The sequence below is a fragment of the Cyanistes caeruleus genome, chromosome 9, assembly GCF_971803275.1.
Source record: "Cyanistes caeruleus chromosome 9, bCyaCae1.hap1.1, whole genome shotgun sequence".
Classification (NCBI taxonomy): Eukaryota; Metazoa; Chordata; class Aves; order Passeriformes; family Paridae; genus Cyanistes; species Cyanistes caeruleus.
This window is the reverse complement of record NC_141709.1, coordinates 31,271,373-31,298,869: the sequence shown is the minus strand read 5'-3', so window position 1 is coordinate 31,298,869 and position 27,497 is coordinate 31,271,373. Positions and strand designations below refer to the sequence as shown.

General features: G+C 38.7%; 1 protein-coding gene across 2 annotated transcripts; it reads left to right on the top strand.

The window, feature by feature from the left end:
* Positions 1-5,880: 5,880 nt before the first annotated feature.
* OMA1 (OMA1 zinc metallopeptidase) lies at positions 5,881-22,935 on the top strand. 2 transcript variants are annotated; one of them, XM_086841684.1, is made up of 9 exons: positions 5,881-6,091; positions 6,856-7,378; positions 7,747-7,975; positions 8,454-8,627; positions 8,715-8,822; positions 10,062-10,190; positions 13,616-13,690; positions 15,290-15,439; positions 21,501-22,935. In XM_086841684.1, exons 2-9 carry the CDS (start codon positions 6,876-6,878, stop codon positions 21,717-21,719), a joined length of 1,587 nt encoding a protein of 528 aa, XP_086697810.1. In that variant the 5' UTR covers positions 5,881-6,091; positions 6,856-6,875; the 3' UTR covers positions 21,720-22,935. The 2 variants fall into 2 exon arrangements, with proteins under 2 accessions (XP_086697810.1, XP_086697809.1); XM_086841683.1 differs by having other exon boundaries at positions 5,963-6,552.
* Positions 22,936-27,497: the final 4,562 nt, after the last annotated feature.

Below are 27,497 nucleotides of genomic sequence, written 5' to 3'. Positions count from 1 at the left end.
TATAAACGTTTAACATAACATTCAGAAGGAGAGGCAAAAGTGACTAATTGTTGAAGAAAATCTTAACAGGTAACAGTGTCAGCATCTTTCCTTGGCTCCTGCTTTTCTTTTTAGTTCCTGAGATTGAGAAGAGAGGCTGTTGTGGTGCCATTCAAATTTTTATTTTTCTTTAAAGGACTGCCCCATGAAAGCCATGAGTTGTGGTTTGTTATTTCTTTGCTAGTCCTTCAGCACCAGTGGACTGCACACTGGTCAGGGACTGGGAATGCACTAGGGTTGGTTAATAGGAGGAATAAGGTATCTGCAGTTAATCAATAGAATGAGGTTAATTGAAGCACAGGGCTCAGAGAACCTTTCCTTGGACCAGATCATTCTACTTGAATAAATCTGTGTAGAGCTGCTGTAGGATGTGGACTGGAATAAACCAAACAAACCCATTGCTCCTGCTGAGTTCCCATTTCTCTCCTGCCACCTCTCACACTAAATCTTTTTTGCACGTGGCAGATCACATATTTTACTGTAACAGTCCATCGCATTCTGCCTGTTTGACTTTCTTACCACTCCTGATATTCTCACTGAAAAATAGACAATGAGCCCCTTTTCAGCGTTAAACTTTGCAATGAAAATGCCTTTTATTATTCAGATTTTGAGGTTGATAACTCTAAAATTTCTAGCTATCCTTTTCTTGATTATATCATCCTGTTTTAATGGAATGTTTGCTCATTTAATTTAAGTAATGAGGCCCTGTGCTGTCTGCAGTGGGTTCTGGGTTCTGTGGGTGATAGCAAAGAGCACCATTGTGCTGTTGCCTACTTGGGTTATAACAGGGGGTGTGCTTGCTTTAATAACACCAGAGCTGGCTGTTGCTTAAATTGTGTTCTGCAGTTCCAACTGGCTGCCTTGGAAAGCTCAAATTAAACACATGGAGAGAAAAAAAATCCCCTCTCTGCACTCCAACTCTGAAGAGGCCAGTGCTGCCCTTTGCACACAGTGCCACTGCCCCTGGGCAACTGCACAAAGTGAGCTTTGGCCTTCGCTTTCAACTAAAACTTTTGTACCTCTCATGATCTGAGGAAAGTGCCAGAAGCAATGGCAGTGCTACAGCAAGGAAATGAAAGATAAGGATTAAAACCCTCTTAAACTCTGTTCTCTCTACTCCCCCTGGTAAAATCCATGTCTGCCTACATATCTGAGTATGTACCCTGGAACTCTTTGGCACAAAATGCACAAAGTGTTGGTTTGTAGGTGCTGGTGTGTGCACACACCTGTCTGTTCCACACCTACATTAAAAACACACACATCACTGCCAGAGCAGGGAAGCCCTCAGGAAAACCTCGTGGCAGCAGATTCTCCTCTGTACTCATCACTCTACAGCCTCTAGCTCTTATCAGTGGCAAAACAGTCAAACCTGCTGCTGTTGTGGAACAGCAAAGAATCTTCTTTTTGTCCCATCTTCCCTCACTTAAGAATAATCTCTTAGGGATGTTTAGACTGGGATTATGCCAGATGAGGTTACTGATGAGACTCTTAACAACTGCCATGTAAATACACTGAGGTCTCTCTTGTTGGGATGGTGAAACATCTGCACCTCTGGGATGTTATTGACAACTGTTGACAAGATCCCTCCAATAGTTCTTAAAATGTTTAAACCCTGGGGAATCACCCTGAAAAAAGCCAAACCAATTTCTACTGCTTGAATATTGAAATCACTTTTTCAGTGAACAGTTAAAGAAGTAACAGATTGGCCTTTCCTCCACTTCTCCTTAATTGGGCAAGTTAATGTTATTAAACAGATCTTCCTCGTGCAGGTATAATTATCCTTTCCAAAGCATTTCCACTGATTTGCCTTAGGCTTTTAAATACAGCAATTATATCCTTTTTTCTTTCCTTTTTTTTTTGGTCAATGTTAAAATTATTCTTTAGTCATTATCATTGCTATCAAAGGAGGAAAAATGAGCTTCCAGAACTTTTACTATTATTTTTCAGCAGTTCTAACCAAAGCTCTTGTACCAGGCTTTACCTAGTTAAAATTTCATCCACGCTAGGCATCCTGACAAGATCCACATCTCATTTGTACGATGATCCCTGGTCCCTGAGGGATAACACTCCTGCAGCCTCACTCCAGCACCAATCAAGTGCCACAGAAACAATTAGGGAGACTTTGCATTATCTAAATGAAAGATTGAATTATGAAAACGTGCACTGCTAATTTTCCACTGAGTTTTTTACACATGGGCCCAGCAGTAGCGGTGGTATATGCACCCAACGTTTTTCAGGTGGTTCTTTTGAGACAAATTTATCTTTTGAGATAAATGCCTGTCCTTGTAAGGCTTGAAGTGAGAAATCTCAACACTTTTGCTGCTCTGCACCCAGAAAAGCTATTTGAAACAATTAGAAGGCAACAAAAAGGGCACTCTTTATTTACAGTCTCTTCATGCATGTTTTGGAATTAAATTTGGCATTGTATTTTATGACAACTTTTAGAGGAACATTTTTACAGTCAACTTCTTTTTGGTTCAGTAACTTCTTTTTCTGGATTTTAAATCTACTTTTTTAAAAACATCAACAACAGAGATAATATGCAGCGAAAGTTAATACCTATTAAATTCTTAAAGAGTGTCTTCGAACAGATCTCTCAGTGGGGAAGGGGAGGGCAAAGGACAGTACATAACACACTCAGTGGATGAAGGCAGGATATTCTAGTGCACAACATTTGGAAGAAATCTTGATATTAATGAAAAACATTGTCTGATCTTTTAAATGAATGTGACCTCCTGATATTTCAACTTGCCAAACAGACTAAGTGGAATTAAATCAAATTTCTGACTTGCAGAAGGTGATGGAGTATATTTTTTTGGCCAAGATTTTATCCCAGCATTCATGAGCAGAAGTGAATTACACTGAAACTTGAATTACAATACTATCAATTAATAATTAGTTTTTCCTTGGATTTATATAAAACCCCAATATTTTAATGTTTCATAGTGAGGTTTTTTTCATTTAAAGCTGAAGACTGTATATTTTAACAACTTTTTAATCATGATGATCAAAATTGGTAGCAGAGAGGGAGACTTCAGTACCAAATACAGAAGTATCTGTATACCAAGCACAGAAAAATACTTTTTATACTCAGAGTTAAACTACATTCCGCTACTTTTATTTGATTTGGCATTTGCTTGTGTGAGTAATACATATAAAAACCTCATTTAGTACTGAACTACTTATATAAAGAGATACACAAACATTGATGGACATGCCCACACAGGAAAATTGTAACTGTTAAGGTGTTAATTGTTTAATTGTACTTAGGAAATTACTTATGACCTCTAAACAGGTCTTCTGCATCTTAAAAATTTTAAATTTTTTACTGGTCTTCTGAAATGAGAATTACAGTATTTTTCTGTAGAAGAGATGAGGCTTGTAACCAAAAACTCAGCTACAAAACTGTTTTAATCTACCTCTCTTTACCATAGAATATTCTATTTTAATTCCTCAAGGAAAAAACAAGTTGTATGAACATGTCTTCATTAAAATTCAAGACAAGCAATAATATAAATTACAAGTTAGAATGTTTTTTTCCACTACACATCTATTTAGAGGAAAAAACACTCTACAACTTTCCAATTGCTCAACTGTTTACCAGATTTTCATCTAGAGATATATTTAGCACTGGTATTTGATAGATCCTATAATTACCTGTGCTGTATTTGCTGCTTGTCTGCTTTGGAGCTTTAATTGCAAGCAATGATACTTGGAGAAACTTTAAAAGTGCAGAATGTAGAACACAACTTTTAGCCCCATCCTTGCACACTCAAAACATTCATTGATTTTAAGAAGAATTTAGCCAAGTCAGGAATGCAGAAATAGCTACTATATCATCTATGCAGACAGAATTAAATAATGCACTGGAGAAACAAATAATTGGAAAAAAGAAACATGCAAAGAAAGAAAACAAGACAGCAAACCAGTATGTTTTCAGCAGACTCAATAAAAAGTGGAGACACTGAGGTGGAAAAATGACAGAAGAAGTGGTAGAAGGCTTTAATGGCTTAGGAATGGAGAATTCTAGATAGAGAAAACCAGAAAAGTAAGCAAATACGAAGTCTAATAAGGACATTAATGAGAGCTTTCATCTCAGTTCTTCATTTCCTGACAGCTGGGACACACACAAGCCTTGGGTTAGACGAAGTGCTTTTCCGCTGCTACAGCTCAGCTGGTTTTGTGACTGGAGCAGACAGTCACAAAAATTAATGCCGTGTTACTGACTGACAGATTTATTCTTTGTGCTTCTTATGATAATGGAGGGCAGGTCTTAAAGGAATTGTGTCAGAGGAAATTATAAGATTATCACTAAATAAAGTTCCTTCTTGGCTTGAAGTACAACAACTGGTCACTACGTATTTCCCTTGGCAATGAACATCACTGCTTAAGAACTGTCCCAGGAGGGCTCTGGTAATAAAAAAAAGTTGGAATAAGGAGTACCTCAACAAACACTAAACAATACGCAGTTGCGCTCATTCACAGAGGATGTGGCTCTGGAAGTAAAGATTTGTGTTTCTTTACCTTCCACAACAACAGGGCCTCTGTTTACATTCAAGACACCAGGGCTTATGTGCAGCCTGCACAGCCCTGCCATTACCACACATCCCAGCCTCACCCTCCCTCAGCAAATAACCTGTTTTTCATGTTACATCGCTCCAGATGTACTTGTCAGCCAGAGGAGTAAGACAAGAGCTACACATTAAGTTAGCAGCTTGCCATTTTCTTGGGAAAAACATCACTTATGATCCTACCACGGCAGCAGATCTGACTGCTCCCTGCCCAGGAGTGTCACCAGCCCTTTGGCAGCAGGAATCACTTCCCATGTCAGGTCCCCAAAAACAGAATTGCAGAATCAGTCAGGTTGGAAAAGACCCCTGAGATCATCGAGTCCAACCTGTGGCAGATCCCAGCCTTGTCAACCAGCCCAGAGCATTGAGGGACACATCCAGTCATTCCTTGAACCCCTCCTTGGGCAGCCCATTCCAATGTTTAGTCATCTTTTCTGTGAGAAAATTGATCTTCATGTCCAACCTGAACTTCCCTTATCACAACTTGAGGCCATTTTGTCGTGTTGTGTCACTTGTTACTTGGGAGAAAGACTGAAACACACCTGGCTCCAAATTACTTTCAAGGAGTTGTTAAAGTGAGAAGGTCCTGACTCAGGGCGGCTCTCAGCCACATGAGGTTGTTGCCCACAAAATGGGATTGTTACCCAGTGTGCAACAAGGCAATAATTACACACTTGAGATACTTTTATTTCAGAAGTGCACTCCAGTTCTCAGAGTCCACAAATCAAGCAGGACCACCAGACTTTTCTGACCTTTATTTATATGCAGGAATTCATAGTTAGTAACTTTCCAAGCACAGCCCTTCTATTATGATTGTTTACTAATTTACATACAAGTTATAAAGCCCCACCTGACTTCTAAACATGCTCAGGGAAAGGGTCTTCACTTGGGCAGGATCTTTTTAACTTGTAGGTATTATTTTTATTATTATGATGATCATAGTTCAGCAATAGGGTACACAAACTTTGAGTATTCTGACGAGTAGCAATGTATACATAGATAAACATCAATACCTTGATTTGCTACATCCTTACACTTTAGCTCCCGGATGTCTTTGACTGGGGGAAGCTGGCTGCTGCCTGTTCCACTGATTTAGGCTTGAAAGCATAGGAAGATCTTACATCACAGAACAATCAAAGAACGCCCTGATTTAAAATAATCCTGACATATTCCGCATTTTACAACCACATGACACGGAAGCACCGCGGGCAAAGCCAGGGTTAAGGCGCCCAGGAGAGCGGGCTATGCGCCTGATGAGGGGCGCTCCTGCTCCCCGCGCTGCTACAAAATGGCGGGCGCGGCCTGAGGGGAGCGGCGGCGGCGGGAACGGGAACCGCGGCGGCCCCGCCTGAGGGAAGGGACGCGGGGCCCCGGCGGCCGCTGCAGCGGCGCGGCGCCCGTCCCGCCTCCCGCTATCCGCCCTGGCTCCGTACCGACGCCGACTCCGCGGTCCGGCCCCTCCGCCGCCGCCTTCCGCGGTGGTGAGTAGGGGAGCCCGGTGGAGGAGGTCGTTCCCTGTCCCTGGGACGCGCAGCTGTGAGGCGGCCGGAGTTGTCCCCCGCCTCCCCGCCCGCCATTACCCGGGCGGGCGCCTCAGAGTGACTCGTCTCCCTCATTCCCCACTCCCGGCTCCTCACATCAGCCCATGCCACGATAATCGCAGTTATCCACGAGGGTAGCGGGGTTGGGGGAGAAGCAGAGGCCGCGATCGGAGCCAGAGGGTGAATAGGACGGCGGCAGGGCCCCTCGGGTGGGAGGGCCCGGGTCTTGTCCGTGCCAAGGCATTTCCATGTCCGTGAGCCAGAGGCTCCCGGCTGGCGGAGACTTGGTTCCGCTGTGTTTTGTTTCTAGGCCCGGAGAAAAGTACGAGCAATGTGCTCACAGATCCTGGTTTTCTCATGTATAGGAATAGCATCGGTGGGCAGCAGCCCAGCGTGGAAAGGTGATGACCTGCAAGAGACACCTCCAGTCACTCTGGTCTGGGGATAATAAAAGGAGAAAAAATAATCACACCTTGTTTTATTCTCATTGATGCAAGATACTGATATTTTTCACAGTTGGAAGTAGATTGATGTCTTACAACTGTAACTGGATGCAGTTGTGGCTGTGCCCTTTTTTTGTGTAATGCAGATGTTGATAAACTAATACATACTATTCTTGGGGGAAAATGAAATAATGATGCAGAGTTTCTTGTTTGGGTGGGCTTCTTAATACCAGTCTGCTCTTTTTTTCCCCTTTGTTTCAGGGCAACCAACCAAAGAAGTTATGAATATCATCTGTGGTCTAAAGCTGCCTGGCAGGAACTGTATTTTGTCTCATTTGGCTTTTTTGTGCAAGCAGGGGAAATGCAATAATCTCTCTAGGTCCTACTCAGAATGGTGCCGAACTCAGAGTAACAGAAATAGATGCCAATGGTTGGATTTCAGTGGAAATGCTAGAAACTGTTTTTTGACTGGGAATCCTGAGTTCTATAGAAACATCATTGGTAAAGGACCGAGATGCCTTTTGGATGTCCCACATACAGAAGTGTACAGGAATGCACACCATAGTTCAGGAAGGTTTTGCTCCCAGTCTTCTCAGCCCCTGACGGAGAAGATCCCATCCATCCAGATCAGTTCTGTAGGGCAACCTCCATGTCACTTTCCTGCCTGGAACATTCAGATCAACAGGTCTTTTCATACATCACCATCACTGCAGGCTGCACCAGTTCCTCTTTTCTGGATTATCGTGAAGCCAGCTCAGAAGTTATTTGCCATCATTCTTGGCAGGTAAAATACTGTGTTACTTTCCTCTCAGTGCAAGAACCATCAGGCAAAGTGGGAAGGATGGCAGGTGTGTTTGTAGTGCTGTTTGACTGACGGTTTGCTCAACAAGAGGATTTTTTTCCTGTTATCAGAGGTGCTAGATGTATTTTTTTGCTCTTTTCCTTCTCATTTACATGTGGTAGAGGGAGATGAACCAAGACACTATGAGGCATTCTTTCTCCTCCTGTGGGAGGGAAGAAATGCAAGTGGGGTGGAAGCCAATTACAGTATAAGCCCTATAAGATCCTACCTGACATGAGGCTGTAATAGAAAAAACAATAACAAACCCCTTTTCAACTATGTCCTAAGTTAGCACTGTTTCTGTCTCACAGGAGCATAAGAAATTGGTGGAAGGCACTTCCTCCTAATAAAAGAGAACTCTTCAAAGAAAGTGCAAGAAAAAACAAATGGAAGATCCTGCTGGGTGTCAGCAGTTTAGGAGTCGTATTTGTCATGTTTTATTTTACCCACTTGGAGGAGACACCCATCACTGGGCGAGCTCGACTGTTGGTGTTTGGCAAAGAGCATTTTAGGGAACTGTCACAGATGGAATATGATATGGTAAGATTTTAGATAAGAAACTGAAAGTACTCAAAAACTGTTGCTTTTTTTAGTGATGAGGTGGTCCTGTTAATGAGATGGGCAAACAAACCTTGTAGTGTCCTCAATGAGTTTTCAACTTCATGCTCAGAACCCTGTATAGTCCCTTCATCTGTTACCTCCTCCTCTTGTTCCCATCCTTTTTCAGAATTCCCTTTCCATCCGCAGCACATGGTTACAGCATAATGGTTACAAAGCACATAACATGCATGTAGCAAACATTCTTAACTATTTCTGGTCCATTGAATTAGTCCCTGAAATTTTGACTTCTGTGATTTCCTGTTTTAAAGTGAAACCTGTTAAACCATATCCAAATGTATCCATATTCCCATCTGTCAGAGACACAAAATAAGAACAGAACAAGTACAAGAATATTTTCAAATTACATGTTTTATATACGTTTGTCCATGTTAAAAATTACCAATGAATTCTTTTTCAGTGGATGGAGCAATTCAAAAATCAAATGTTACCTGAGACAGATGCACGCTACCAGGTCGTGGAGAGAGTTGTTGGGCATTTGTCTGAAAGCAACAAGGACATCCCCCAAGTCTCAGCTCTCAAGTGGGTTATCCACGTGGTGGATGAACCAGGTGTAAATGCTTTTGTGCTTCCAGTAAGTTGTATACCACATGAAAAATTAATAGTATTGAAAAAGTACTTGATATGTCTCCCACTTCATTTTTATTCTCTTTGTTTACAGAATGGTCAAGTGTTTGTTTTTACTGGGTTACTGGATGCAGTTTCCGATATTCATCAGCTGTCATTTATTTTAGGACATGAAATAGCTCATGCTGTGCTGGAACATGCAGTAAGTCTTTAAAGCAAGCTGTCTAATATTCTTAAATTATTAATTCTAATTACTCTAGTTATGATTTTCCCTATCATTACCAACCAAGTTTGCAGTGTGACTCTACGTAATTAATGCAAAATTGAGTTTGAAATGAGTAGTCTGTTACAGTAGATCCTTATTATTCATGTAGCACTTAATAACTGTCGAAAGACCTGTAGTAGTCCCTGTTAACACAAAGGCTGCCAGGGCTTTATTCACAGATGTACAGGTGGATTATGACTCACTTCCAAGAGCCACTTAGAACTTGCTCTGCAGATCCCTCTCTTACAGCAGGGACAAAAAGTACTGGAGGTACTCAGCAACTCTGTTACTCCTAAAATTGTTAATACCTGCAGAAGTGGATACACTTTTTAACAGTATCTTTGAATACCTGCTACTGTTATTATTGTAGCGCACAATTTTAGAATGTCAAATTGGAGAATACCCAGGGCTTGATTCTTGTATGATTTTGGGTGAGCGACAGTTCACATCATGGTTTCTTGGCCTCGGTTCAGCCAACCAACCCTTCAAACTTCTAAAAAATGTTTCTGATAATAAAAAGAACTTATCTCGTTTGTGTGGAATCTGTGTCACCCACCTGGCACAGAGAGAAGTATTGCATGATCCTTCTTGTAAATGCTCTGATCAATTTGTTGCAATGTCAAATAGAGCTCTGGAAAACAGAATAATCTCTTGGATTCTGAATTTAAAGGAAAGCAGCAGAAAATAAAAGATAAATGCATCATATATATTGTCCCCTTATCCCATTAGTGATCCTGTCATAGTGATGTTTTATCTCTTCTCAAATTAATGTAAATACCAGTCTTTGAGCTCTTTTTGTAGATTTTTCATTTGCACTGAGGTGTTTCATGGCCTTTTTACTGAAGAACTTTTTCTGCTCGTTGCCTCCATCCTACCTCAAGCTTTGAATCTCTTGGAGAGGCTGATAGGCAGAATGTATTGGTTCCATCTGTATTTATGCAGCTTATGTGAATTCTGGCCTGAAAGTACCTTGTATCCAACTGGAGATTTTTATTTTTTTTAATTTTTTTTCTGGTACAAGTAGGGAATGTTGTGCTTGCCCTGTTCCTGTGGCTCCACAGGGAAAAAAAAAACCAACAAACCCAAACCAGTGACTTTTAAAATTTCAAAATTCTGTTATGTTCTAAAGAAATGTCAGACAGTAAGGCATGAAAATGGGACAATTTCTGTTTGCAGGCAGAGAAAGCCAGCCTGGTTCACTTCTTGGATTTTCTCTCACTCATCTTTCTCACTATGATTTGGGCCATCTGTCCTCGCGATAGTTTGGCAGTTGTTGGCCAGTGGATTCAGAGCAAGTTGCAGGAGGTAAGACTGACATTTTCTATTGTCCTTCCTGATTTCCTTGGAAAGATATTTTTGGTCTTTTGCTACACTAAATATTAAGTTTGGGGAAAAAGGCAAGAGGAAAAACATAAGCAAAAATTAATATTTGATTCTGTTATGGAATGAAAGATGTTTTTATGAATGTGATTCTGCTTTAGTTGATGCTGATTTTCATTTGTCATGTTGAAGAACTTTGGGTTTCCCTAAATGACTGGATTTAGTTGCACAGGCTGCAGGAACCTGCTTGCCAATTAAGACAGATGATTGTCTTTTAGAAAGGTAACTTGCCCTTTAAAGTTGTCTATGGTAAAATGCCACGTTTTTATTTTAAGTAGTTATTAAATTCTTCCTAAACCGAATAAAATACATGGAATTTGTAAAATATATTGTTAGTGGTAAGAATGGTTTCCAAGATTAAAAAATTGAGAATCTAAATACCCTTTATATAAACCATGCTATCGTGCAAGTTACTAAAATAATCATTTCAGACAGAAAATATTTCAGCAAAGTAAAATTTAGAGGCTTTCTGGTGCCAGTTTTCTTCAGCAGTTTAATTTACTCTCTGGACAGTCACTGATCCATTTATTTTTCAAAAAATGTGTTTTTTAAATAGCAATTTGCTTAGATCATAAAACTGGAATCTGAATTAAAATGAAAGATCTCTTTGGTTTCTTTGACTTGATGCTTTTCCTGAGACTTCCCCCAGTTCCTCAAAAACATGAAATTAAACATAACCAATCTGTTTTGGTAGTTCTTATGCTAATGGGTAGATGTGTGGATTCTGAACATAAATTATCTCTAAAGAGCTTGGATATTTGCACAAGTAGCTAAGAAACCAATACATTGGTGAATGCTAGCCAGCATTTTGAAGAGCTGAATTTGGCAAAAACAAAGTGTGAATGAATCCTGAGACTGCTCATAATTTAGACAGCAAGATTCAACTCCCTGTCAGCATCTCTTCTCCTCCCCACAGAGAATGGGTATTTTGGCATCATGGATTGGAACTGTGCTTTAGATTGGAAAGGGAATCTGGGTTTAAACTCCAAGTCCTGTGCAAAGGAAGCATCATCTGTGGGATACTGTCCTGGTTTAAAAGGCTGATCAAACTCCAGTAATGTTGAAGTGATAAATACTTGCAAAGCTTTCGTCCCATAGACTGAAGAAGCTGAATAGAAAATTTAGTTTTTTTAGTCACCCAGGAGTGCAGTATCTGTTTCCCTTATTCAGTATTTGCCTGTTGTGCTTACATGAAAGTGAATCGTTCTGCACATTTTCTCAGCATGTTCCTCTTCTTCTATAACTGTATTTTGCTTTTTAAAGCTTTAGCATCCCATTCTGTAAAAGGGTTACTTAAGCCATGCTGTGGTACTTGCTTCTGTTTCAATATTTGTTTTTCCCTTATGTCCTTAGAGACTTGACATTTTGACCTGCCGACTATTGTGTATTTTTTATTATTGACTCTAAGTGTTTTCCAGTGATTCTTTGTAGGCCTTTGGGCATGTGAACTCCAGTTCTGCCTTTGCCCCAAAGCTAATGGTTTTCTTTCCTTAATAAATTGTTAACTTTTCTTATGACATTTATTTGGGGTTGTTCCTTAAACATGTATTTCTGCACTGAAGCATATTGACTTTGTTATAGAGCAGCAGTTATTTTATATGGGAACTAAAGCCTAGGAGTTATTCTTGGAATAACACCTAGCATGACTGAGTTTTACTCATGCCCCACACACCAGTATGTACAGATGCAGTACTTCATACCCTTTTCTTGTCCACCTCACACCATAAGATTTATATTTCATGTGAAAACTGGTGATTTTGGGTAGTCAACATCCCTGGAACTCCCTTTTCTTCAACATACACAGGCAGCTCTGATAACTGAGTTGAAACATCAATTGAAAATTCGTCATCTTTTTTGTTTCAAATTTCTGCAAGGATTTTAGATCAGAGTTTGAAATTCTAATTTTTCATTCCAGCACATTCACAAAAAATTTTTTAAACAATTTCATTTTTCAGTAGCTGATGAATACCACTGTATGTTAGATACCTCAGGATTCTTTTGTAGGTTACCAATCTAATTTTCCTGTCTAAAAAATGTTTAATAATTAATCAAATAGTTTATCTGGCTAACTAGGAAATGGCGCTATGGGAATATATGACAGACTAGCCAAGGGTTTCTTTGCTGTTTAGTGAATATATGTGCACCAACAGACCTAGAGCACTTTTCAAGGCAATAAAAACATGTATTCCACTTCAAGGAATTACTTTATCATCAGAGGATTTAAAAAATATATTTATAATTCCAGTGTTTAAGGTCTGTATGGAAACTAAGGATTTAGAGAGTGACCTGATCTCTGCTTAATTCTAAACCAGCATGTTTGACTTTTAAAGCCAAAGTTTAGTTGGCTTCTATTTTTGACTTTAGAAAGAAAAATTATCAGTAGTACTTTGGAAAGCAGCAAAAAGTTACAACTACCTTTATTTACTCAGGGGACTGGACTACTTCTTTGGTGCTCTTAATTTCAAACTGGTTTGTGGTTTATTGTCTGGTTTTTGGTGGTTTTTTTCCCCTGAAATTTTAAGGAGGACAAATTTCTATAGCCAGATAAAGAGCCGATAAAACCTTTTTGAGCTGATAAACCTTTCTCTCTTCTCTAACCTTGCACATTTGCCATTCTTCAGTTCACATTTCCTAATGGATGACTAAACCAGGATGTTGTGACAGATTCCTTATCTCTGCAGGAGCAGGCTGTTTAAACAAGTCCTGATTTGCATTTACTATAAGGTGACAGACTAGGGTAAGGCTGTCCAAATCTACATTTGAGAAAACCACCACTGTCTCTTAGTGTGTGTTAATGTTCTAGAAAAATGGTCAGCTTTATGTCTTCTAGTTTGATTTCTCAAGGACAATTTGCAGCTTGTGTTAGGGACAGTCATGGCAAAGGAGTGATTTCTGCATGCAAATATTTATGGCTATATTCCTTATTGTGGGCAGTTTGCCATAAAAAATAGATGTTACCAGGCTGAAAGACATCATAAAAATTTAGGGAACCACTGGATTTTTTACATACAGCTGCTGCAAGAAAAATCTTAATGTCAATGAAAGATGGAAGTAAAAAAATTCTGGTAAGAAGTTGTTATTTAGCTTTCAGTTACTGCAAAATGGGATTGGCTGCTGAGAGTGCCCGTGGAAATATATCTAATTTGAATTAATTTAAACTGAATACAGGATCAATGAGTTACATATAAAGGAATTAGAGATTACATTAAGAAAATTAATACTGATCACATGCAATGTGAGCATGATAGATAAACCCCACTTCTTATGAGAAGGTTAAAAGACAGCTCTGAAGCTCTATCTTTGTACACATTCCAAACCAAGGAACAGGACTTTGATGCATTTCTTTGCAGTTCATGTTTGATAGACCCTACAGCAGAACCCTGGAGGCTGAAGCTGATAAAGTGGGACTTCAGTTTGCTGCAAAGGTAATTACAACTGATTTTTTTTATTAGCAATAGAAATAAAATTAGCAAAAAAATCAGGACCAGACATTTTTCAGTTTCTGTTACAATCAGAACGAGTTTCGTTCTTCATATGGAGGAAAACTGTAAGTTTTTGAAGAGATGTAGTTTTATGAAGTGGTGGGAAATAAAATAGGTTTTAGGGAAAGACAAAGTCCTTCTGGCTAATTGTATGTAATAACATTGAAGTGTGTAAAGTTGTGCATTACCTGCACAGTCTCCTTTCTGTAGTCCATTTAAACAGGAGAACTCTAAATAGGGATCTTCCATAAGTAGGATTTAATTATATGTTAAGATTTAAAGATTTAAGCTAAATACAGCTATAAAAACAATACAGCTTTGCTGAAGACAAAAATTTGGTCAGAAGCTGCTCAGTATTTTTTCATAGTTTATTTTTTCAGTTACTTTTTTTCCACTGTAGAATTTAATTCCATATTAAAGGAACTGAACCAACTCTGATTCTTGGCTAAGTGCTGTAGACTTAGGTGTGAGATTCCAATGAGAGCAGCACCATCTAGTGTTAATATTTCATAAGTAAAATGTCCTTTTAATAAATATTAATGTTTCTTTAAGGAAGGGTTTATAAATTAACTTTGATTCTGGGATTAAAACTGCATTTGTAATTTGAAGTTGTCTAAGGGAGTGATACAATCCATTAAAAAAATGTAATTGCTGTGTTTGTGCTCACTGCTTTCTAATGCTGAAAAAGTAGAAGAAAGAAGTATGAGAAAGAAATAAGTGAAGTGACATATGAGCATTTCTCTGCTTGTGCAGATAACTTTTTTATAATAATAATTTAAATAAATAAATTCAAAAGTTAAAGCACCACATCCATTCCCAGGATGGGGAATGGGAAGAATTTTCTTATCTTCTGACTACTTGTCCCTTTTTTTTCTTTGCAAATAAAAGTCAGTGTAAGAAATCTTATTTAATTTTCTTCTCTACTGAAATAGAGAAGTCTGTGATGATACACAGAAGTAATTCTAAAAGTTACTGTTCTATGACTTTCTATGGTTAAATATATACTTCTTGAAGAGAGTCAGGAATTCTACAGGATTACTCTTTTATTGTGTCATGGATTCCACAGGTCACCCACAAAAGGCTGGGTAATCAATTACAAGAAAGCATATCCAGTTACTTTTTAGGTTTAAGTATGAACTTTTGTATTTTTGTCAGTATTTTTGACTCTCAGTTTCATGCTGTAAATTTGCCTAAATCTGGAGATGATTAATTTGTTCTAGTAAATATAACTTCAAATTTTCAGCTGAGCTTTCTTTTTAAAGAGCAAGTATATGCCAGAAGTGGTAAACCTTTTCTGCCTTCTGAGTTTTCTTAATTCAGGTGTAAATTTTTTAAGGCACAGTTGTTAAAAAGGAATAGCTCCAGATGTTTTTATTACTTTTAGATATTTTAGAACAGCTTTTTCCTGTCAGGTATAAGGACCATCTAAACAAGCTTTAGAGACTTAAAATTTAAGATGTCTCTTGTAATTTAGTATCAATTAGACTGTACATTTATTGCTTTAAACATACAGTGGTGTTTCCATTTCCCTTCTGTTCACAGGCTTGTGTGGATGTCAGAGCCAGCAGCGTCTTTTGGCAGCAGATGGAATTGGCAGAAAGCATTCAGGGGCAGCCCAAGCTGCCAGAGTGGCTCTCCACACACCCTTCCCATGAAAACAGAGCCGAGCACTTGGACCGCCTCATCCCAGAGGTGAGCAGGGCTCAGGGAAGTGTCTTTTCCTCTTAGGAAAGTTGCCAAAAGTAGTTTCATATTAATTAATTAATTAATTAATTAGCTGCTTTGGTATAGATTTGCAATTTACTCTGATAGCACCATGCTTATCCTTACAGAAATTCTCCATTGCAAAGCTTTCAAGCTTAAATGTTTTATAAAATGAGGAAAAAATAAGATAACACAAACAAAATATAATTATATTTCAAGTGGTTTTTTTTTTTTTCTGATTTCTGATCAAAGTGTCATAATTTTGCTTTTGAATGGCCTTTTGATATAGATATGACAGTGTCACAGGTCTTATTCACTCTATTTGTTTGCCATTTTGGGCAGGCAGCTTTAAGTTTGATCCCTACATTTTCTTGTCTTCTCTTGCTTTTGTAGCAAAAAAAACCCCAAGAAACAGAGTGTTAAAGCACTCCACTGTGACATTGTTTTTCAGCAAGCTAAACTGTGTTTGGAAATACCCTTTTTTATAGCCAGCTAGTAATTTCTTTTTTTTTTTTTTTATAAACTCTGTCACTTTAAGTCTTTCTCACTTCCAAACTGTAAAGACACTGAAGATTTATTGGCAGAGGGAGCACTAAAATGTTGAGGTGTTTGCTGACTTCATAGGAGCAAAAAAGAGTTTCATGAATCCTTTGATGAGAATGAATACAGTAAATATTCTAAATGATGGCATAAATCAAAGTCAGCATTAGAGGTAGGAGGCTGGAGAGTGGCTAGACTGAATATTTCAAATTAATATACAGAAAGTCTGTATTTTGCAGAAGCAGGCTGGGAGAATGTTTTTGATGGATTTTCTAACTCATTTGAGCAGCTGAATAGAAAATGATTTTTTGTTGTGGAGCCTCAGTTTTAGCTAGATTGAACATAAAGGGTTCAGGATCGTTTATTTTCATATAGTTGTTGACTGGCTTATAAAGAGGTAATGAAATAAATTACTTCTTATGTTCTACCCCAGGCCTGAGCAAATAAGTTAAATAACTGAGCAACTGTGTAGAACTGTTATTTCTGTCTCATCTCTCGTAGTTTAGCAGGTGGAGCAAACCTCACCTTTTTACAGCTACTCTCACTTCCAAGAGCAGTGGAGGCTGGAAAGATCTTTCAAAAGATAATTGAGGGGAGATGTTTTTGTTTGCCTTTTACCTTAAGCATTCTTTGGAACGGGATGAGCAATCAGGGGCTGAAGGCTTCCTGTTTTTAGCAAGTTCACAAGACAAGTGAGGTTGGCACTACAAAAGTGCAATAAAGATGAAAGAAAATGTGTAGAGGAGGCTTCTTGTCTGAAGCATTGGCTCCCCTTCTTGTGGGAGCTGCTGCCTTCAGGCTGAATTACAGGCATGGAAAGGGAATCCCTGGATTTTACTGTTGCTCAGTATCAGCCCCATTTCGTTTCATTGTTCATGTACTTTGAGCTCTTTCAAACAGGATGTTTACCAGATATTAATTGCCATTAGATACTCAGAGCCCAGGAGAGAAGGCAGATTATCAAAAAAGGCCATTTCATCTCAAGTATCTCTCTGTGAAGAAACTGGTACTTCTTAAGACTCAGTGCTAGATCCATCATGAGCATTATTGGGTTTCATGTGCTTCTGGTTTTGGAGCTGAAGTGGTTTTCAGGACAATACATCTCTTATTAGACCAGCTACTATGACTGGGACAGATAGGGACAAGCTTTTGGACTTCTCTAATGTTTCTCTACAGACTTTAAGCAGGTTCACAATAAGATGTGATTATATAAAGTGAGAATTTTTCTTCAGGTAATGAAATGTCACATCTCAATGAGATGACAGAACAGTCTCAGGAAGTGTAAATTAAAGGGGAACTATCTCAGGGATCCCTTTCAAGTAATGAAAAGACTGAGAGCCAATCAAACAAGTGTTAAACATCTTGCATCTGGTTTTCTGAGCAAGCTGGAAGCTACAGCCATGCTGAGGAATCAGTGAACAAGAGACCTATAAGCAGTTACCAAGTGGTGCTGTCCTGGAAATGAAATAAACCGAGGAAAAAGATTTGCTGTGTTTTCAAAGTATTTCCTCTCACACAGGGAGGTGTTTGGATTGTGAACCAGGAAAACAGAGTATATTCTTAAATAGGAAGCAGAAATATCTTAGAATTCCTGCATGGAGGCTGGAGAGATGGATTTTATTTTCAGAAAAAGAAAAACTAATTTTGTAGTAGGGCAAGAGAATGATGATTGTTCTGGAGAGAGAGTCTGTGGGAGTGTAGTGCCAGAGAGAAGCTACAGAATCTATCTCAGTGTTTTATTTTCATGTTCTCTGACTTGCTACAGTGTCTGTTTCCAAGTGTGCTGTCCAAATGCAGCACTGTACATCAGTGGAAGCCTGAGCTAAACTGAATAAAGCAGAAGGTTATCTACTAAGCCTTGCCTGTGATACAAAAATTCATCTTGATGTGACATTTGCTTTTTTAGCATCATGTTGTTGGCTCAGAATCCATTTTTGATTTACTGTATCTCCTGTTTCCACTTTCTTGTGGAAATGCCATAGTGAGATCATTTAGAGACCAATAATAAGTTGGGATATATCAATTGCACTGCTTGTCTTGTTTGTTAGGTCAGTTAATTTGTCAAAAAAGTTAATTTGTTTACTTTGGCAACACCTGTCTTTGTCAAATCCACATTGGCTGCTTATCATTTTTATTAATATTTGTGTAGTTAATACTTTTTCCTCTACTGCCTTTTGATATGGGAGATACATTTATTTTCCTTCCTTTTCAAAAGTGGGTTGTTATATTTGCCCTTTGCTTATGATGTGAACATTATTTCAGATAATTCTAGTACTAGAATGTGTTAATCAAGCCCTATCAACATGGAAACAATAATAAAAACCACTGACATGCATTTCTGTCTTCCCTAAAAAGTTATTAAATATTTTGTCACAATTTTTCTTTCCTATGCCAACATCAGTGGAAGATTGGAAGTATTAACATTATATATAAGCTGCTTTTCTTTTCTATCCAGTAAAGTCTATCAATTCCTTTAATCATCTTTTTACTGGTACTTCATTAAGACTGTAAGGGCTTGAGACCAGCTGGTAGTCTGGTGTCTGTGACAGTGTAAAGGATTAATATTGGGAGCTAAAAATTACTTATTTCTGTGTTTTTACAGAAGCTGGTAGGCTTTACATGAAGGTGATAGGATAAGGCAGACCTCCCTCATTCTTCTGCCTTCCCTCTCCTAAATATTGCAGGAGGTGACTGTATTGATAAGAAAAACAGCTTCACCTTTGTTACTTACAAAGGGTTGGATGTTTTATTTGGGATCTCCTGAAGCAGGAAACACACAGGTGGCTGCTCTGGCTGGAATGTGTAGTTACAGCTGTCCTGAGCAGGGAGGTGACAAGTTAACATGGCTTTTCTTTCCATATCTGTAGTTTTTCAGTAGCATGTGAGGTGATGGTGTGGAGTAACTGCCTTCTACCCCCTTGCACAGTTTTATCTCTAGCAAGAACTCAGACATCCACAGGGTAAAAATGTTCACTTGTTTTTATCTTTGCTGTTGGGACTTCAGGTGAGTGAAACCATGGAAATAGGTCAGGCACTGTATAGCCAGGAAAACCCAAAGATACAAAATTGCTAAATTAGTTTGAAAGAGGATTATGTTGCCTTTTCCAGGATACAGCCTAAATCTTTATATTCCCATTTGCCTTGAGTAACACTGCTTGACATTAATGCAGTCTTGCAGCAGCTTATGTTCTAGAAGAGAACAGGAGAAAACTCTTGGTTTGTCATAAATGTCAGTTTAGAAGTTAATTGGTCACTGAAGCAGAAGAGTGTTCAGCAATACAGTTACATTTGGTGACTACATGGACAAGCAGAAAAACAAGCTGTGAAAGCTTTAGTCATATTTTTTAAAACTTAGACAGGAACAATATTTCCATGCCTAATCCAGACATGTGTATTCAGTAATTTGAATTTTACATTTCAGAAACAACTGGAGAAACTCTTGCTACATTTTTGGACTGTGTTTTTTTGCAAAACCATGTATTAATTTTAAACTCTGTTTGTTTCTAGCCATTTACAGCAAACTCTATCAGTTCAGTGTAGTAAAGTTAGAGAAGAAATATGTTCTGGAATCTCCTTATAGAAAACAAACAAAAAAAATAGTTAAGAAGCTCTGCTCTTCTATTTTAAAATCTGCTGTAGTAAGATGTTTTCAGTGCCTCCCGTGGAAGAATATCAAAGTGTTTCAAAATGATGGGCAAATACTTATGCAGAGCTGTATTGGAATATTTGATCTGATGTTTCAGACAAAGCCAGTGGATATAAAGCAGATTAAAAAATTCTGTTCTGTCTAAAACGCAATGCTAGGACTGCAATGAAAACTGTTATTTTCTTCCTCCTCATTAATCCATCTAGAACAAATTAATGAACATGTGTTTTCTGCTGACATTCCCAAGTTCTGGCCAGGAGGCACCTGGCTACAACTCAGGACAGGTCTGGCCATTGCTTTTCAAGAACACGTGGTTATGAAGTGGAATAAAATGTACATTTGAACTGGTTCTCCTATGAAAGGATTAAAAATAGAGCTGGATGTAAATCTGCCCATGTTTTATGCTGTTAATTGAGGCCAAGATACATAATATTGAACAAATGTGACCATAGCACAGTGAACATTGATTAATGGTAACCATCAGACTCGTTTTCATCATGGTGTTTCATTTTGCAGATCTTGAAAAAGTAGTTCTCAGTGGAGATGTAGAACCCTCTAGAATTCTACATGTAATATGTTGCTATATGATACATAGGATCTACTTTTCTTAATTAGTTTAAATGAATTGTAGGAGGAGCCATAGATACCAGTAGTTCTGTGGACAGCTGCTTACAAAGCACTGCATCAGTTGTTGTGTGCCAAACCCAGGAGCTGCCACTTTGTGTGGTCTAATTAAGGTATTTTCAGCTTTGTGACAATGAACACAACTTAAGCATCCTTTAAAACAGCTGACTTTGAACAGGTCGGTATCAATTTCTCCACAGTGCCTTTGAGACTTGAGATTCATCCTCTGCCATACCTTTCTTGGGTTGCCAACCAGGCAGGATGATCTGGGGGGAATGTGATTGTGCTAATGAATTTTGGTTCTGTGGGAGATTCTCTGGCTCCTTTGTGCCCCTACTTTCTTATTTGCAAAATGCAAGCATTGGCACTTAGTGAGCAGGACTAACTTAGTTTGGTCTCTTATTGATGATCTTTTTATCCAGAGAAATTGTTACATTATAAAGACATTATTTTCTCATAATACTTGGAAACTTTGAATACTCCAAATGCTTCTTGGAGATGAGCTCACTTGTGTCACAGGACTTTAACTACACTGATGAACCATCAGGATCTCTGTGCCAAACAGTTAGAAGTCCATTATGTTTTTGGAGATTTTTCCTCCTTTTTGGAGTCAGACATCTATATATAGTTACTTCAATAATAGAACATATCTGAGGAAGTAAATTCAGGGCCCTTTTTTTCTTGATGCAGTCATTTTCATTTACATTTGAATGTAAATATAAATATAAAAATATGAAGCTGAGATGCAGCAATAGCCTGTGGGCTGGATACACCCCCACTTAATTAAGTGGATTTCCTGCTGGGATTTTTCTTCTTTCTGAGGCATTTTAGAATATGGATTGATTCAACATTTTTCTTCAAAGTAGCCTGAAAGAGCTACAAAAAGTTTAGTTTATATGCAAATGTAAATTCAAAGGTACTGATGTAGACAAGTACCACAGAAAACATTGGAGAACTTCCTGTCTAATTATGTTGTACTTTTTAGGGTATCCATTCTTGGAGATCAGTGTGAGAAAATAATTTCACTCTTCATTTTTCCCATTGCTTTATCATAATGCTACATTTTGTCACACAAATTCTTGGGTTTTATTGAGAAATTGTTCAGTAACAATTCAGGCTCATTATTATACTAACCAATGTGCAAATGCAAACCTGGCTGGAAAGCCAAAGTCACTGACTGAAACCTTCCCTGTTTTTCCTATTTGAATGAGCTTTATTTGTTTTCCTATGTGTTCACAGGCTCTTAAAATAAGAGAGAGCTGCAACTGCCCATCCCTTTCTGGACCAGATCCTCGCCTTATTTTCAGACTTAACATGCAACATCTCCTGGAATCATCTAAAGGTCGAGAAGCTCCAAATTCTACAAAGCAAGATCCCTCAAAACCAAAACTGGACTTTCCTCACACTCAAAAAGTGGAAGATATGCCAGTGACTTTTGCAGTTAAACCCACAAACTGATGACATTAATTTTCACTTTTTATGGAACTAGTGGTCCCTGAAGGTCTATCTTATAACACAAAATCGTCTTTGAACCATGAAGAAGATGTAGCCACTCAGATTCTCCATTTCTTTTATGTGATCTTTCACTCAAAGCAATAAGGAACCATGCCCACATAAGAAGAGCGGCGTGTTGGAGCAGAAAGTTTCTTATTCATTAAGAGTTACTAAAATAAATCACTTCTCAGGGGAAAGATAATCTCATACAATCCAGTCACACAGTATAATTTTCAGCTTTATCAGGCTCACCTTGATCAGAGGACAGATGAGCCAGAAGCATCCCTAAAGCAGAGGGAAAAGTACAATTTTCATCACTTAAGTTGTCTGGTTTATCTTGCCATAATTTGGGTTAGATCTACTCAGCTTCATTTGAGAAATAATGAGAAGAGCTTACTGCCTGCTCCACATACAGGGTGTTTAAAAATATTAAGCTGAGAAGCGATAATAGCTATGGGCTAGATACACCCTCACTTAATTAGGTGGATTTACTGCTGGGATTTTGCTTCTTTCTGAGGCATTTTAGAATGTGGATTGATTCAACATTTTTCTTCAAAGTAACCTGAAAGGGTTACACCAAGTTCAGTTTAAAAAAAGGAGTGAAATAATTTTTGGCAGATTCTTCCTTCTTGAAGAAGCACTGAAAGAACCATGGTAGCACCAGATGCTATACAAAAATGCCTCTTGTCTTTTTTAAATGATCAGGGTGCCTCATCAGAGGGCAGTTTTGCTGCCACAACATTTGATTTGGATATATCCATTTGGATAGAAATTATTTGCTGATGTGGAGTATATTACACAGGAGACAAATACAAGGTTTCTTGGCTGCACAGCTTTTGCAGATGACTTTATCATGAAAGGTGACTTCTCTTTGAGAAACTGGCATTTATTGCTGAGCATCCCTCCCTTCCTGCATTCCCTCCCTCCCTCCATTCCCTCCCCTTGAAGCTACACTTTTTATACCCTGGAGACAAAAATGGACAATGTAGGTAAATCTCTGCCTTTCAGGATGGGTGACCCACTGTGCCCAGCATGTTAATCTCTGTTTGCACATGTTTGAATTGTCCTTGCTTTGCAGTTGATGGAAATACTGAAACGTTGATCTTTAAGGCAGATGTAGAAAGAGGTGGCAGTGAATGAAAATAAAAAAGGGAAATCCTGTTCCTTCATCTGTTAGGATGTATTTGCTGTTATGTTTTTTGTTACTCATTTGATCAAAACAAAAATCTCTTTCATAAATGGTAGAGTCTTAGTTGAAGAAAACATTCAAAATATTTTAGAGTGTGTCCTAATTTGAAACATTCTTTTTCTATATGGAGAAGGGTAGACTTAATCATACTTCTTCAATTAAATTCAAATGCAAGCTTTTAAGAAAGAAAAAATAACCTATTCAGTGCTGTCAGTGGCTTTAGTTGGAAAAACAGATTGTGACACAGGTAATGCTTCAACTGACTTCAGTTGATGAAACCAAGTCCATTGAGAAACCACCAGCAAGTCCCTTGTCTCTATTGAGGTAAGTTGATGTCTGTGTAATGCTGATGATTCTAGGTCTGATTATATAGGTCTAGATTGGCTGCATATTGCTTACAAGCTGTTTTTAAATCTCTGCTCAGTCCTGCTGGCAGGAGGCAGAAGGTCCAGCCTGACCATTATTCATCCATCCATTTTTATTCTTCGTGACAGGACTTTTTGTAACAGACACTCAGTGATGTGTTGCAGCATTTGGACATTGTCACCTGAAGGTAAACAGAAAAACACACCATTTAGATTTCCCTGTGGACCTCAGAGTTTATCCTGCAGCACCAAAACCCCAACGCTGCTGCCTCTCTCTCGCTCCAGTGTCAGAGCTTGTTTCGTTATCCAGGGCTGCTGCTTGACATGCAACTGGATGCTTGTGTCTGGTAGAAGTAAGGAGAACAAACAAGAGTTTTTATAGCATCTAGGATGAAGTATGAAACTACACAAATTTCATATTTCTGCTGTCTAAGTGACTGAAGTACTCCGCTTGAAGGCAGGAGATGCAATTCTCAAGTTCACCAAGTGAGTTTTTTTAAAATTTGTAAGTAAATAGTCTTGTAACCATGATCATGGTGATGTGAGAGAAAAGGTTTCAAGGAAGGGGTAATTGCCTATATTATATTGACAAGGGGATTGTGTATTTTATTCCAACTATACTCATCCAATAAAACACACCCCTCTTTTTATAAACATATATACACACAAATATACAATGAACACACACAAGAGTTAGGCCTCTACACTAGAACACTATATATTTAAATACTGTTTAAATTGTTTCAAATGTAGAGTTTTACACAGGATAGGATGCTGAAAATTTCAACTTTTCATTTACATTTTAATTCATCTCTAATACAGTGTATAAGAGGGAGTATAGTGGCTAAAGTGAAATAAGCTAAGAGAGACCAGTAAAAATTCATCTGGATTTCCACCTCCAGTACTTTGTGCTGCACTTCACAGCTTCCTGCTGGAAGAGTCAATTCATGGTACAAATTTTACTCTTAATAGATTTACTGTAGTGGAAATGTCGAGAGATTTTGTGTGCAGGAGAGGTGCATTCAAGGCAGACCTGCAATAAAAATGGATCCTTTAACCTTCTGGTTTATCAAGTTTATTCTTTTGTTTTGGTTAGGGTTGTTTTTGGTTTTTTTTTTTTTTAAACTTGAAATACAGGAGTGCCAGGAAAGCAAAGCAAACAGCTGTTAGAATGTTCTTTGTTCTCCAATTCTGTTTGTAGTCTCTAAAAGAGAACAATCCTGCAAGCTTGATACTTTTTCCATACATTATGTAGGCTTCCAGAGCTATTTTTTCCTCGTGTGATGTTTGTATCTCAATAGCTTGGTTGATAAACTCCTTTCTCTTTAATAGTCTGTATAAGCTATTTTACAGCCATCCAGATTCTCTCTGGTGAAGATCTTTGTTTTTCCAGGTCTTGGGAGCACTTGAAAGGGGAGCAGGATGATCACAAGGTGTGGTGATGGTAGAAGTGTCAGGATGACTTTCCTGTCAGCAGTACTGGCTGTTTTCTTTAGGTTTCCTGTCCATATTGCAGTGTGGGTTAAACACTCACAGGAAGGACTGATCTTAACAACTTGCATCTCTAAATCACCTGAAGCACCTCATAAATACAGTTTTTCCATAATACCTGCATAAAAGATCCTTCTAGCAGTTCTAGCTCAGTAAGATGGAGATTTTAGCCAAGCTTCAGTAGACTCAGTTAAAAATCTGAAGCAGAAACTTTCACATTCCAAGCCATTCCTCAGCTTACAGTGTTTGTGTGTGACCTAACCAGAGTCCTCCCAGCAAATTGAAGTGATGGGCTTTGGGTGATCTCTGCATTTATAAGTTTGTCTCCTTTCAATGTCTATCTGCAGAGTTTGGAGGTGCCTCTTGCATGCTTCACAAGGTTACAGTTATTTGTTCTTGATGTGATTATTTCCTAGCTACTTTCTCTTATACATAAACAGTGAGCTTGTTGTTTGCTCACTGCCCATCATCACTAAGGAGCTGATGCCTACATTTCCTGACAGGCTGGTTATTTAAACTCAAAAAAAAGTTTGGTCTCAAATTTCTGTTTCCACAACAAAACCAGGGATTGTTTTGTGTATTTATTGTTGCATTAGCTGTCTGATAAAGCCATGTAAAAGTTGGTTACAATTCCTTCTTTTCCATGCCCCATCCCCACCTTTTCCTAGAGCTGCAGGTGTCTCTGCTGGAAACAGGAGGGCTGCTGAGAGGGAAATCAGGATAAGCAGAAGGGGCTCCTCACTGAGTTGAAGAGGAGATGGGGCTGGATGTTGTGACTGTGATAACTTTATTGCTGGGGCTGACAATTGTTGGCAGGTCTGTAAAGAGAACTGACTGAGTGTCTCTGGTGTCGCTCACTGCTGCCTACACACATTGCAGCCATGCAGTAAATGTCCTCTTTGATCTCCTGAAGGCCCAGGCTGTGTGCCAAACCCAGGCCTAGCACAATATTCCTGGCTCCCTTGTTCTGGCTGTGCTGGTTCAGGCCTGCTGCTCTTGGTACGAGCCTGGGGCACTTACCCTGATTTATGGACGTTTGCAGAGAATTGTTATCTCCAGCACATAAATTCATTATAACTATTAAACTAAGCTGAAATTGAACCTGTTGACCTGGAAGTGAATGACTCCATAACATTTCATTAATCCTCTGAGATGTTTAATTCCTGCTAATTTGATATTTCAGATACGATCTTCTCTACAGATATAATGGCTTAATTAGTATACATTACATGATGTCTCTTCACAGTACAACGTGTACAGTATTTATTCACTAGAAAAGTAATTCAGTAGAGCTCAATTATAATACATTGACTAGAGCATAAAAGTTGAAAAGAGTATGTGCAGTAGTCATTATATTTTAAGCATAAACATTTTTCAAGCAGTCTTCTGTTTGTTGATATCTACTGCCTTCTAAAAATGGTCCCAAACATTTTGTTACAGCTTATTAAAATATTGACTGAGAGCATTTTTTGGTCATACCACCAAAATCCATGCTCTAGAAATCTGTTTTGTAGCATTCAGCTTGCAAATCTTTTTAGCGAAGTCACCTGTTTCAGAGCAAGTGTGTGTGACAGTTCAGGACAGCGGTGCCAGCTGGGACTGCGGGGGACAAGCAAAGGGAAAGGTAATGGATCTTTGGAATGTGATCATTTTGCTGCTTCCTTCCTGTGGAAAGTCAGTGGAGGCACAGATGGGAGGAAGCTCTTTAGTACCTGAATTTATATTCAACCCAACCACTCCCCCTCTGACCACTCTGCAATCTAAGACTTGAGTTAATTAAAATTATCTCTTTTCCCCTTGTAACATTCATCTATATTGTATATTTGAGCTCTAGAGAATCGGAGCTCCTTACTCCTGCCTGGGATACGCTGTCAGATTTTTTCCATGTGTATCCGAAACAAGTAACGAAGGAGTGTACATGCTGAGGGAATAACGCAGTGTGAGTTTTCAGTCACCAGGTGGCGGCTGGGCTGCCCGAGCCGGGCTCAGGCCGATGGATGCAACACCCACGGCTTCAGTCCGGATTCAGTAAATCATCCTTGCGATTTTCCCTCGGTGCTAACGGCAGTGACTCCTCCTTAGAGTGAACTCGAAACATCGGGAGGAGAAAATGAACGTATTAGGCTAGGATGTTCCTATTTTCTTCTCTAGATTTCTCTTTTTAGAGGAGGAAGGATAATGGAGAGAATAAGAGGTCAGCCAGACCTACTTGTTCAAGAGGAATGAAATGGGAGGACTCTGATTTTGTTCTCTGGTCTCAATGCTCGGTGTTCTCTCTCAAATTCTTCCACCTCACATTCCATCTGAGGTATTTCTTGTACTAAGAGGCTGAAGGGCAGTAATTGATCTTGATGTTTCAAGGAGTTGAATGTGTATCTCTTAGATTTCAGAGACTACCAGACATATGAAGAGCATCTTCAAATTCTGAGCCTGGAGAGGGTTTCTATGTTTTGTTTAAGCACTCGAACAAAATGGCAGATGATCCTCAAAGTGCTCAAGACCTCAGCTAGTACCCTGTCTGGAGGGCTTTTACCCTCTCTTTTGCTGTATCCTCAGCTTTATCACCTTCCCTTTACTTTGATCATGCAGATGAAGCTACACTGCTCTGTTTCATCATCTTTTCATCCAAAAAGCTAGAAGGAAACAAAACCCTTGAGAGGCAACAGGGTCTAATTTCCACTGTCTCAATGAGGCCTC

Coding starts and splice junctions, on each gene's coding strand:
- OMA1 (XM_086841683.1), top strand. CDS start 6,483: ATGTGCTCACAGATCCTGGTTTTCTCATGTATAGGAATAGCATCGGTG. Junction 6,553..6,855: donor CAGCAGCCCAGCGTGGAAAG/GTGATGACCTGC, acceptor CCTTTGTTTCAG/GGCAACCAACCAAAGAAGTT. Junction 8,628..8,714: donor TAAATGCTTTTGTGCTTCCA/GTAAGTTGTATA, acceptor CTTTGTTTACAG/AATGGTCAAGTGTTTGTTTT.